Source organism: Triturus cristatus, chromosome 3_2 (genome assembly GCF_964204655.1).
Source record: "Triturus cristatus chromosome 3_2, aTriCri1.1, whole genome shotgun sequence".
Lineage (NCBI taxonomy): Eukaryota > Metazoa > Chordata > Amphibia > Caudata > Salamandridae > Triturus > Triturus cristatus.
In genome coordinates, this window is record NC_140584.1 from 196,407,970 (window position 1) to 196,421,067 (window position 13,098).

The 13,098-nt window shown below is 47.7% G+C and overlaps 1 protein-coding gene across 3 annotated transcripts in view; it reads right to left on the minus strand.

Annotated features, from left to right (window-relative positions):
- Window positions 1-663: 663 nt before the first annotated feature.
- The window catches only part of CEP70 (centrosomal protein 70), a 450,608-nt gene continuing 438,173 nt past the window's right edge, over window positions 664-13,098 (minus strand). For all 3 annotated transcript variants that reach the window (XM_085647489.1, XM_085647491.1, XM_085647488.1), the window contains one exon: window positions 664-859. In XM_085647489.1, coding sequence (XP_085503615.1) covers window positions 741-859 — 119 coding nt within the window. In that variant the 3' untranslated portion in view covers window positions 664-740. The remainder of the gene's footprint in view (window positions 860-13,098) is intronic.

Genomic DNA, 13,098 nt, shown 5'->3' on the forward strand with positions numbered 1-13,098 from the left:
GATGGGGGTTAAAAGGTTGCTTTTATTTCAGCAACGACAATTCAATACAATAATACAATCAATGAATTTGCATGTAACCCCACATGAAATATCCCCACTGAAATTTCCCCATATTGATCCCCCATGAATTTTCCCCCGTATCGATCCCCCATGACTTTTTCCCCATCTTGATCCCCCATGAATTTTTCCCCCATATTGATCCCCATGAATTTTCCCCCACCTTGAACCTCGACCCCAACCCCTTAGTTTGTCCCCCTTCCTACCTCCTGCCTCATTCCTCTGTCCTCTGTTTTCCCTCTGTCCTAAGCTATTCTGCCTGCCCTAACCCTTCCTGCCTGCCTCAATCCCGCCCAAATCTGCCACCAGGAAAAAACCCTGCAAAGGCGTTTTTCCTGTCTCCCCCACCACTAAGGATTTAAATTGTGAAAAGTTCCCCCTTTCCGCAAAGATGAAATCAAAATCCCAAATCAGGTCAGTATCAACAGCTAATTTAGATGAAAATGCCAGACCATAAAATCTTGTCGTCAAGACACAAGTAAGGGACTGTCGCCAATACAGCCCTCAACCCCAAGTTGCCATCCCAATAGATCAAGGAACTTTCTTCAATTTTCGCAAAAGACATTTTGTCTTTTTTTTATTTATTTTTTTATGACTAAACGATCAACCCCCCACAGGTTTGAAAAATCTGAAGATCAGTAACATAAAGTTGTACCAAGGTATTTACCATTAATCCTAATAAACTAAAAACTTAAGTTAGATCTACGACAACTCAGATCAGTCATCATGATTGCCAACTGAAGACAGGAGTGTCCCACGATCCAGAAGCTTGTCATGTATGCCGGAGAAGAGATTTGACAACCTGAAAAGAAAAATGATGTTAGCAAGACCAAAAAACTATGTCAAAAATTCATGCAAATCTCTAACATATCTTAGCAGTTTGCTATCCAACGGCCTAACCTTACAGTTGTTGCGCAGAAAAAAAACCCTCTGACCGCTTCCAGAGCTGTTCCTATTCTAATAGAATGGGTACCAAATTCTAAAAGATGTAAGACCTAACAAAGGCAAAATTTTCTCGAGACCCCTAACATATGTGAACCTGACAACGTAGACTCAACCTGATGCTGAAACAGAAAATTAGTATTTGGATAACTTTCAAATTGGTCAAATTGTAACAAAGCTGATCATGGGCATAGCGGACCGCTAAGCTTCCGCAATACCACCGTAGCCCCTTGACTTCTTTGGTCTGTTTTAGATGACTCTAAAAGAAAATTTACAAATTTGGTGTGGTTGATACATTGGAATATTTTAGCCCAGGAAAAAACTGATTTTCTTAACTCTGATATCCTAAAAGCTCCAATAACTATAACATGCAGACTTGAAATAATGAAGCTTCCAATGTGGAACAACAAAGTCTAGGCAGTGTTGGTAGAACTGCCTCCCAGAAGGAAAAAAATATATAGGTTTGCACAGTACCGTGCCACATCCCTGTATGTAAGGCCAACCTAGAAAACATTTTTTATTCCCAAATCACCTAAAGAGGGGTCATAACCCTAAAAAGTATTTACCATAGAGAGAAATGCCTTAAAGCTTCCTCGCAATGGTGGTAAGGGATACATTCTTATCAATGTTGCTCAGAATAACACGCAGTATGTTGACGTTACTTAGTAAAGAGCCTACTTGATCATACGCTGATAACAAAAGAGAGTCCCACCGACATCTTTATCTTCATCCCGCTAGAAACCATACCGCCTGAGGAATCTAATCTTTCCTTGGTCTGCTTTGGGTGCCAAACACAAGGAATGCTATTACTGAGAACGAGATCACGCATCTACTGTAATATTGTCCAGACCAGATATATGCTGAACTGTACAATTTATATTAAAAGCATGCAACCCAGCATGACACAGCATGAATCTCTGCAATAAGTTCAGCAGACGTTTTTCTTTTGCCTTTTGACTAGTTTACCAGATCCCCTTACAGTTTGTTGTGGATATGAAAGGCACTGATTGCTGCCAAATACTTACTCAAAACTGTCAACACTACGATGAGAGGAAATAATTCAAAGAATGAAATACTGTGATTCCCATTAATCCATGTGCCCTTTCCGGCCTAAAAAGCCCACAGCCAATATCTCCTACCGCGTCAGAATATTATTATTATTTTTTATTTATTTATTTATTTTTCCTAACCATACAACACGTTCGCCCAGAGACCTGATAGGAAAAACCATTATCTTAAACTCTGAATCAGATCTCATGGACAGAGACGTTCTAAGCCTGTGATGAGGAAACGAAACGGCAGCCATAGCAACGTCCAACCACTAACAGAAAGATCCCCCCAGCATTTAGTACCCTGCGAGCAAAATTGAGGTGACCTAGAACCACTGCATTCCAAAAAAGAGTACGTTTGGTGGCATCCTAGCAGGTGTCAGCAAGTGCGCAATTCCCTGCACTGTAGTAACTGGTCACCTGACCTCCATTTTCACTGCAATAATCTACATACCGAAGAATATGAGGCATGTAGAAGATACTTTGTTTTCTCTTTAGCCTGAGGCCCGCCTAACTCTTGCATTAAAGATTAAAAGAAATGGAGGGCCTTGACCCACAGTTGTGATCCTTGTGATCGAGCAAAAAGAAAGTTATCCATATAATGGGACACTTGGGAATGAGATGATCGGAATGAGAAAATCCCTTGCAGAAAAAGAGCTTAAATCCCCGAACAGCTGACTAGAGACTGCACAACCCGTGGGCAAAACTTTGTTGACAAAGAAATGTCCGTGAAAGTGTATGTCAAGGAATTCAAAGTCTTGTGGATGAACTGGAAGTAACGTAAAAGCAGATCTAATGACACATTTTGAGTAAAATCGCTCTTGAGACGGCCTTCTTACCACACCAAAAGCTACCTCCACTAAAACAAACTGCACCACAGTGTCTTCCTTGGTGATAAAATCGTTCACAGACAAAAACTTTTGGCCAGGAAAATGTTGTATCGAGTGAAAATCTCCCTGAGTCTTTCTAGGAACCATTCCCAAAGGAGAATTGATAACGTTGTGAAGAGGCCAAGAAAAGAAAGGGGGCCAGCCGACCTACCCTCAGCAATTTCAGAGTGTATTAGGGGTTATGACCTGTGAGAATTGTTCTGCAGATTTTAATTTTAGAGCAAACCTGCTGCGTCTAGGACCTTAATAATTTAAGCTGAAAACCTTCTTTTTTAAAAACTCCCCCACTCAAAATTCGAAGCGTTTTTCCTAGTGAAGATAAAGAATTGAAGCCAATAACAAAGCATGGAGATATAAAGTGTTGATGGACTGAGCAGTATGAAACGCCCATGTTAATGTTAACTACAATTCAAAGGCAACACTGACTTTACTACAGCATAAAGACAATACCACTGCATTATAGAGAAATATAAGCCTACTGCCTCACCTACGATATAAAGCTAACACCGCTGACTCACCAAAGCCATTGCTGCTGATTGACCTACAGTAAGTAAACATTACAAACGTAACTGCTTTTGTGACGTAAGGCTGTAATGGGGCGCCCATCCCTCTACCTGGACTAGTAGGGAAACCGGATCTTTGTTCGCTAAAAACATTGCAAAAAAGGTGTATTGACCACATTTGGAACATTCATGGCTATATTTACATGGGTCCTTCTGTCAGAAACCTGTTAGAATTCCAGCAGGGTCCTGTAGTGAAATCTTGAGATTTTGCCCAAGTGCCTTCCCCTCTTAGGGTGGGGAGCAATAGCAAGCTCACTAGCAGTATGCATCGTAGTGAGAGGTCTCCGACAGATACATATATTGCACCCTTCATTTGTTATCCACGTCACCTCAAGGCTTCTCTGTAACTAGGGCTAGACGGGCTCAAAAATCTTGCCATAATGTAGCCGGGCAAAAAAAAAAACCAAATCTTGACCGAGCCCTTCTAATCGTATCCAAGTATTTGAAATTTAGATTGAACGTTCTGGAAATCTTATACAGTAAACACTTGTAAAAACAGAAAATTTGTGGTCCAAGAATCCATACTAGTGGGAACCCTGGGTCTTTTAAGTAGCTCCCCAGCCTCCTCCCTAGAGCCTTTGGATTGAATCTCCCTGTGCAGTAACCTGAAACGCCACCACAAAATCTCCATCCCAAATCTTGTCTTTGGTATGCTTGTCAAGACATGACCCCAAGAGCATCGACAGTCCCGTATAGGGAAACTTTTTAAGAGCTATGACTTTTGTCCCTACCATCTTTCTCCTTAGCAAATTTACAAAATTAGATTCTGTAACAGTGGAGGTGCCTCATTCTGGCAACAAACCTAGCCTCCGCGGCCTTACCAACAACTCCAGTTGCTTTACGTTTCCCATAAACATTTGAGTAATGAATATCAATTAGCGGCTCACCTGCTTTACAGGGCTTGATAAATGTTGAACGCTTTTCTTGCTGGCGCTTCAGATGCCTTGGAAAAAAGCTCCAACTCCTCCCAACCCTTTCAGATTCTTGTATCTGAAAAATATTACTCGGAAAATCTTGTTAGATACCTGTTCAAGGCACATCACTGCACCTGATGCCCTTTTGCAGGCTCGTATTATGATTGGCCTGCAAGACGCTAGAAATCGCAGACTCGGATAAAAATAGCATTTTTCTTGTCCCTCACCGCTAACCCACATCCATTTCCCCTACCCTTTATGCTCACCATTAAACCTAACTGAAAAATTCACTGACGCTGCCCACCTCAAAGCAGTAAAAAAGGGGGTGGGGGGGGGATAATAGGAATACCATAATTATGGTCATGGTATTCCTATTAGTTAGTTGAACTTAAGAAAGCAATGACCAGAACAACAACAAATTTGCTATAAGTTAAACCCCCACAAGTAGCGCCATTACTCCCAATTTCTACCAAAAACACATTGTGTCAAAAACGGACCCAGCAAGCCTTGGACCAATAACCATTCTACTCTGCGTAACAAAGCAGCCCAAAAAACTCCCAACGACAGTGAAGACTCAGCCATAATAAACCCTACACACCATATGTAAATTACAAAATAATTAATTAAATTGTAGAAAGCCAATTTTATAATCACTACGTCGTTGTACATTCGCAAGCACTTAGAAAACCCCGAATTAACACAAAACAGAACTAATTTTACCTTTCCACTAGAAAAATTGAAAGGCTCATCAGAGACAAAAAACCCAGAAATAAAAATTGGGTCATCTAAAGACATTTGAAAAGCATTTAATATTATTGCTAAAATATTTTCACCATTTTAGTACAAAAAAGCATTTAACCACTAGATGGCACAGTTACACTTCTCAACAGTTTACCACCAAATTGAAACACTAAATTAAAACGAGCTCCGAAAACCATTTATAAGGACACAATTCAACTCAAATAAAACAATCTCTGAGGCACAAAAACTGCCGCGCTGCCGCCTACCTTAGCCTAGGACCCCCAACTGGCACTAATTAGAACGCGGCGTTTGAAACCGCCGCGTTCTAAAGCAGGCGCCTCGCCTGCACGCGCTCGGCCTGGGCTCTACCATGCCCGAAGCTGCCCGGGGGTGGACATTCTTCGAATGCCGCCCCCATATCAAGGCACAGTGTATAATAAACACTGGCATTCAATAAATTGAAGCACTGCTAGCAATGACTACTGAAATCACTAATAAAAACTAGAAATAAAAGAAGGATAGAGAAAAGGGGAGTAAATCCTCTTGAGTGAATAAGTGTACACTACCCCTCCAATCACCACCGGTCCTGCTGCAGGTAACAGTATTGGTAACGTCCGAGGCGGGCTCAGGAGTGGCCCAGGGCCCACCTGGCGGTATAGTGAAACTCCAAATGTCTGTCATTGGGGCAGACTTCACTATGGCACAAGTGGAATCACCCTGCCCCTACAGATGAACATGAAAGAAGACTAGAAGCCTGCATTCTGCTCCTCCACCCCTCTCCCCACCACGACAGGCGGCACGTCTTCGGGGATGCAGCTCTGAAAGAGACCTCTAGCCCGTCACATGATTTTTCAATTTCTACCCACTTTCAACACCGAAAACAATATGTAATACACGACTGACCGCGAAAGTTAACAAACAAGCAGCACCAAACGATGGGATGAGCCGTGGGGGATGTTGAAAATCTGACCCCTGGGGTCGGACAGAAGGCCATCGGTGTATTTTACACCACGCAGGGAGGATGGCGCCTGACTGGGAGGGACGAGAGGGCAGCTGGAGCGCTTGTTTACCTTCTTCGTTTCCTCTCCTCCCCCTGGAGACTCGGCTCGGTATCTGTGCAGTGTTGACACTGCCGGGGACAGGGCCCGAGGCCCAATCCGGAGCCTGGTGAAGACACGTCTCGAGGGAGGGAGACTAATTGAAGGAGACAGTCCAACGCCGCAAGTAAAAGATCCAGTCCTGCGGGGCGGTCCCAAAAGGAGACAGGGCGGTAACAAGGAGGGACTAAGAAGCCTCATTATCAATGGGAAGCCAGCGTTTACCATAGACGACGCCAGCCAATGAAAAACAGGGGCGGGGCTTCCACCCCACTCCTAAAATATACTCTAATACAGCATGCCTCGCAAAGCGAAGCAGCGTGTTGCGCTGCAACGCTACGCAAGACCTAAAAAGGGGGGCTGGCTTTGTGACACGAGGAGCCTTCCACTAACCTGCGTATGACCATAGTGTATTAGCATGCACCCCCTTTCGGAGTAGTGTAAATTGGCTTTAGTTTGGATAGACATGGGGCTGTGCTACAGAAAGTGCCCCGGGGGTGCAACAGGTGTTTGCGCCTGCTTTGTGCGCTCCTAGGGCACTTTGATATTAAAAAAGGGGCCCCAGACACTTGTGTAGCCCCTTCAGTAATACCGATAGCGTTGGCACACAAAGCGCCAGCGCTATCTGCAGGGGGGGCGGGGGGGTTCCCTCATTTGCTTGGGGGGGGTGCCCAATGCACATGCCATATTACAGATGCAGAGGCAAAGAAGCTCTAAGGTGGCGCACTGTCAATGCACCCCCTGATGGCAGCCCTCTGAAGGGGGGAAAGGGGTCCCATGGACACCCCACACATCCCTTTGTGGGCGGGTGCAGTCACTGACTGCATCCACCTGCAAGGGGATCTCTAATCCTCTTCAAAAGTGAAGGCAGGTTGCTACCTACACAGTGAAACACGGAGTGGCTGCTTCAAAGCTGCTCCGCATTTCACTTGAATGCACTGCCCCCAAGACAGCACGAGTTTGAGGTTGCCCTGGGGGCAGCGCATTCTATGTAATAGGGTGCACTTTTCCTGTTTGTGCCCGGCGCACCTGTTTTAAGGTGCGCTAGGGCACAAACCGGAAAAGTACACCCTATACATAATAGGGTCCCTGGTCTGCTAGTGGGACACTTGCCATAATCTCCTTTATTATTTAGCAGCTCGGAGTGGTGAGTCTGCTTCAACTAAGCTCAAGAATAGAAAATATCCTCTGAAAAATGAATAGTCTTTGGATTCCTGACTTAAGTTGTCAAGGGGAGCTCAGTCATTCAAGGAAATGTCCAACGTGAGCAACGATTGTCAAAGCCACTACTAGATTGCACCTGTAAGCTGTTAGCAAAAGGTATCCTGCACATCAAGGGGTCAATTCCTTCTGGGTGCAAGAAACAAATCAAACATTGGTAAAGTAAATAGGTCTCGTTCATGCAAGAGCTATTGGCTTTGCCAATGTGTTATAGTCATGTTGTATACCATCGTGGCTGCAGTTCCGCATGGCTACAGGTGAGTGGAGAGGCATAGAGTGGAGGAGAGTCTCAGAGTGAAGTGGTGTAGAGCTGAGAGGTGTAGACTGAGGTGTCATAGAGAAGTGTGGAGTAAAGTGGTGTAGAGGAAGTTGCGTAGAATGGAGAAGAGTGTCAAAGTCGAGAGGGATAGAGTGGAGTATTGTGTTCTAGAGTGTTGAATAGAGGAGTGGAGTGTTGAAGAGTGTCAGAGTGGAGGGGTGTAGAGTGGAGTGGCATGGATTGAGATAGAGTGTCATGTAATGGAGTATCGTAGAATAGTGTGGAGTACAGGAGAGTGGAGTGTTGTAGAGTAAGTAGTGTGGAGTAGAGTGCGTATGCATTGTGTGCTAGTGCACTGTCAAACAAGTTACTTACCTTCGGTAACGATATATCTGTAAGAAACATTAGTTAGTTAGTTAGATTCCTTACCTTAGAATATCCCCAGGCGTCAGGCTGGATCCGGAAAGATTTTTCGTTAGCAGTATCCTTGCGCGTCGGTAGGCGTCGTCTGTGACTCCACGTTCGTCGTCGGCGTCGTGATCACCGGGATGACGTCGGAGTACTTAGACGCCGCCCTCGTGCGCTGACGTCAGTTCTGTACATAGCTTTCCGTGCCAGGATCGCAGAGCCATGCAAGAAACAGACACTGGTGCCATGAAACTAGGGCCCTGAAAGGGAGGACCTTAACCCTAGATATCAGTTCGCAGAACGGGGAGGATGGGTGGGGCGGTAAGGAATCTAACTAACTAATGTTTCTTACAGATATATCGTTACCAAAGTTAAGTAACTTGTTCATCTGAAAGAAACACGTTAGTTAGATTCCTTACCTTAGAATAGATACCCCAGCAATACCAACCCCGGTGGTGGATCTGCGAACCAAGATCACACCAGGAAGTCCTGGAGAACGGAACGGCCAAAGAAGCCGTCTCTCCGGACTTGGCTGTCTAGGCAGGAATGCTTGGCAAACGTGTGCTGCGAGGCCCACGTTGCTGCCTGACAAATGTCCTGCAGAGGGACTCCCCGTCCCAAGGCAGTAGTAGCCGCTGTGGCCCGAATAGAATGGGCCCTCAGCCCCACAGGAGGTTCCTTCTTAGCCAAAGAATAACAGGCCTTAATGCACAAAACGACCCACCGAGAGATGGTCCGCTTGTGCACTGCCCGCCCTTCTTAGCGCCCACGTAGCCAACGAAGAGTCGGTCGTCCACCCGGAACTGTTTTGTGCGGTCCAGATAGAAGGAGAGCGCACGTTTGGGGACTAGACGGTGGAGCCTCTCCTCCTCTTTCGAGGGATGCGGAGGCGGAAATAAGGTGGGCAATGTAACAGACTGGCTGTGTGAAAGGCAGTAACCACCTTAAGGAGAAAGGAAGGACGAGTCCTTAGAACAACCTTGTCCGGATGGACAGAGAGGAAAGGAGGTTTAGAAGAAAGAGCCTGGCGCTCACTCACTCTTCTGGCAGAGGTGATGGCAACCAGGAAAGCAGTCTTGAGAGTCAGAAGACGAAGAGGGCAGGTATGAAGTGGCTCAAAAGGAGCGCACATCAGATAGGTTAATACCAGGTTCAAGTCCCACTGAGGCATTACGAAAGGGACAGGAGGAAACGTGAGTAATCCCTTATAAGAATCTAGCAACAACAGGGGACTTGAAAAGAGAAGGCTGATCAGGAAGCCGTAAGAAAGCAGAAACAGCTGAAAGATATCCCTTGATGGTGCCCAGAGCAGAGCCCTGCTGGGCCAGGGAAAGAAGAAAGAGGAGAACCTCAGAAAGAGGGGCGGAAAGGGGATCCACAGCCTTTGCTGTGCACCATGTCACAAATTTGTCCCACCTGCAGGCGTATACCATTTTAGTGGAGGGACACCTGGCTGCCAGAATGACATCACAGACTTCAGGAGGCAAGTCAAATGGCATCAACTGCCACCACTCAATCTCCACGCATGGAGGTGGGGCTGGACAGGTTCGGGTGGAGGACCGTCCCCTGCTGCTGCGACCGAAGGTCCTCCTGAAGAGGCAGTCGAATCGGGGGATCGATTGACAGACTGAGTAGCTCGGGAAACCAGTATCTTCGTGCCCAATCTGGAGGCACAAGGATGACTTAGGCCTGGTCGCGCCTGATAATTCTGCAGCACAGGGCAGAAGTGGTATAGGCAGAAAGGCGTATAACAGACCGCAACTCCACTCGTGACGAAAAGCGTCTCCGAGCGAGTGCCGCCTTGGAAACTCCAACGCGCAGAACTGATGACATAGCACGTTTTCTTCGGTGGCAAATAGATCTAACCAAGGCTCTTCCCATTGCCGAAAGAGGACTTGGCCACATCCGAGCTCAAACGCCATTCGTGATCCATCATGCACCGGCGGCTGAGTTCGTCTACCCTGGCGTGCAGAGCGCCCGCCAGGTGTTGAATCACCAGGTCGATGCCCTGATGTTCCAGCCATGTCCAGAGGCGCAGAGCCTCCTGACAAAGGGTCCACGACCCCACCCGCCCTGTTTGTTGCAATACCACATGGCGGTGGTGTTGTCCGTGAACACCTGCACTACACTTCCCCGTACAGAGGGAAGGAATGCCTTCAGTGCAAGCTGGATCGCCAGCAGCTCCAATAAGTTGATATGGAGACGGGACTCCGCCGGAGACCAGAGGCCTCTGATCTCCGCCTCTCCCATGTGGCCCCCATCCCAGGAGGGACGCATCCGTCACCACTACGTTCTCCGGTTGGGGTAGGGAGAGGGATCTGCCACTCACCCAATCGCAGTCCGTGAGCCACCACTGCTGTCTTGCAGTGCCCTCTGAGATCAGGACGTGGTCGAACAGGTTGCCCCGATGTTGAGCCCACTGGAACTTCAGGTCCCACTGCAGAGCCCGCATCCGCCACCTGGCGTGATGTACCAGCAGGATGCAGGAGGCCATCAGACCCAGCAGCCGCAGGACCATCCTGACCGAAGCTCGGGATAAAGGCTGAAAGATCAGGATCAGAATCAGAGCCTGAATTTCCCAAACCCGCTGTTCGGGAGGATAGACCCGAAACTGCGCCGATTCCAGAACCGCTCCGATGAAAAGGAGCTTCTGGGAGGGACTCAGATGTGACTTCGGCACGTTGATGGAGAACCCCAGCAAATGCAGGAGGTTGGCCGTAGTCTGTAGGTGGGAGACGACTGCCTGAGGCGAGCCCGCCTTTAACTAGTCGTCGAGATAGGGGAAGACTGGAACCCCTAATCTGCGCAGATGAGCTGCGACCACCGCCATCACTTTCATGAACACCCGAGGGGCACTGGTGAGGCCGAAGTGGAGCACGGTAAACTGAAAGTGCTCGTGGCCTACCGTGAACCGCAGGTAACACCGGTGGGCCGGCAGGACGGGGATGTGGAAATACGCATCCTGCAAGTCCAACGCTACCATCCAGTCTCCAGGGTCTAGGTCAGCCAGAACCTGAGCTAAAGTGAGTATCTTGAACTTCTCCTTCCGGAGGAAGGCGTTGACGCTCCGGAGGTCCAAGATAGGGCGTAGGCCCCCTTTGCCCTTCTTGGGAACCAGAAAGTAGTGGGAGTAACAACCCCGTCCTACTTCTAGGCCAGGAACGCGCTCAATGGCCCTCTTGGCCAAGAGGGCCGTAACTTCCTCCTGCAGAAGTTGCAAGTGATCCCCCGACATGCGGTGGTACTGCGGTGGCATGGCTGGAGGGGTCGCCACGAAGGGGAGGGAGCAGCCCCTTTGGACGATTTGCAGCATCCACCTGTCCGACGTGATGGTACGCCAGTGGAGCAGGTGATGGCGAAGAAACGCGTTACTTACCTGTAACAGCAGTTATCCAGTATTGGTGTCTTTCATAGATTCACATGCCTGAATCATTCCCCGTCGTCGAGACGGGAGCCTCCGGTACATAAAAAAGTAATGTCCTATAGACATACATAGAGAAAAATAGGCCTAAGGGCCTCCCCTTAGCCGCCTATCATAGTCCTTATGTAAAAAGGACCAAACTCCTAGAGCCAGCCAATCAGCTATCACCTCCCTCTAGAACCTTCCTGGCAGGAGCCTCAGTCCCTCAGATTTTCGTACGCACCAAGCTAGGTAGGCGTAATATAGTTAGAGAGAGGTGTGAGTCCTTCCAGGGGAGGCGGGAGGGTTGCATGTGAATCTATGAAAGACACCAATACTGGATAACTGCTGTTACAGGTAAGTAACGCGTTTCTTATCCAGTATTAGGGGTGTCTTTCATAGATTCACATGCCTGAATCAGAGTAGTTAGCAATACATTATGCACATTTCTGATGTAACATGCCATAAAGGTATTTGAGATAATACAGCATTATCATAACAGTTCGAAACATTGGCATACATCAAAATAGTAAAACAGTAAAGAATGTGCATACCAGGATGGCGGGATGTTGGAAGGCTCACCTCACTGGAATAGATGGCGAAGCACCGCCTGGCCCACTGCCGCATCCCTCGTAAGCTCGGCATCCAGGCAGTAGTGTCTGGAGAAGGTATGCGGTGACTTCCACGTCGCCGCTCTACAGATGTCCAAAATTGGCACTCCAGCGAACAGCACTGCTGATGTGGACATCGCTCTGGTGGAGTGTGCTTCCACCCTGTCTCGCAACGGCCGTCCGGCCCCTTCATGGCAGAACGCTATTGCAGAAGAAATCCACCTTGAAATGCTCTGTTTCGTGAGAGGCATACCCAGCCTTGGTCTGCTGTAGGCCACGAATAGCTGCGAAGACTTTCTGAAGGTTTTTGTCTTGTCTATATAAAACTTAAGACACCGTTTGAGATCCAGAGAATGGAGCGTCCTCTCTGCTGCCGTGGTAGGGTTGGCAAAGAAGGAGCGCAGGACCACCGGCTCGTTGAGGTGAAAGTCTGAAGGCACTTTCGGTATGAACTTGGGATTTGTCCTCAGCACCACCCTGTCCTGTTTGAACTGCATGAAGGGCTCCTGAATGGAGAGAGCTTGCAACTCGCTGACTCTCCTGGCAGATGTGAGCGCAAGTAATAGAGCCGTTTTCCATGAGATGTACTTGATGGAGGCTCGGTGAATGGGCTCAAAGGGGTGCTTCATGAGTTGATTAAGGACCAAGTTGAGGTGCCATGTCGGTGGGACCCGTCGGGGCCTTGGAAAGGACCTATAAAGACCCTTAAGGAACTGTTTAACAAGTCTGCTGGACCAGAGGGACGGGCCTTGAAAAGTCCTGGTAAAACGTGAAATCGCCGCTAGATGCACCTTTATGGATGCATGCGCTAATCCGGACTGTGCCAAGTGCAGGAGATATGGCAATATCTGCTCAGGTGTGATATGAAGTGGTCTCAGGCCCTTCTCCGAGCACCAGACGCAGAAGCGCTTCCATTTGAGGGAGTAGGTTTTGTTGGTACTGTCCG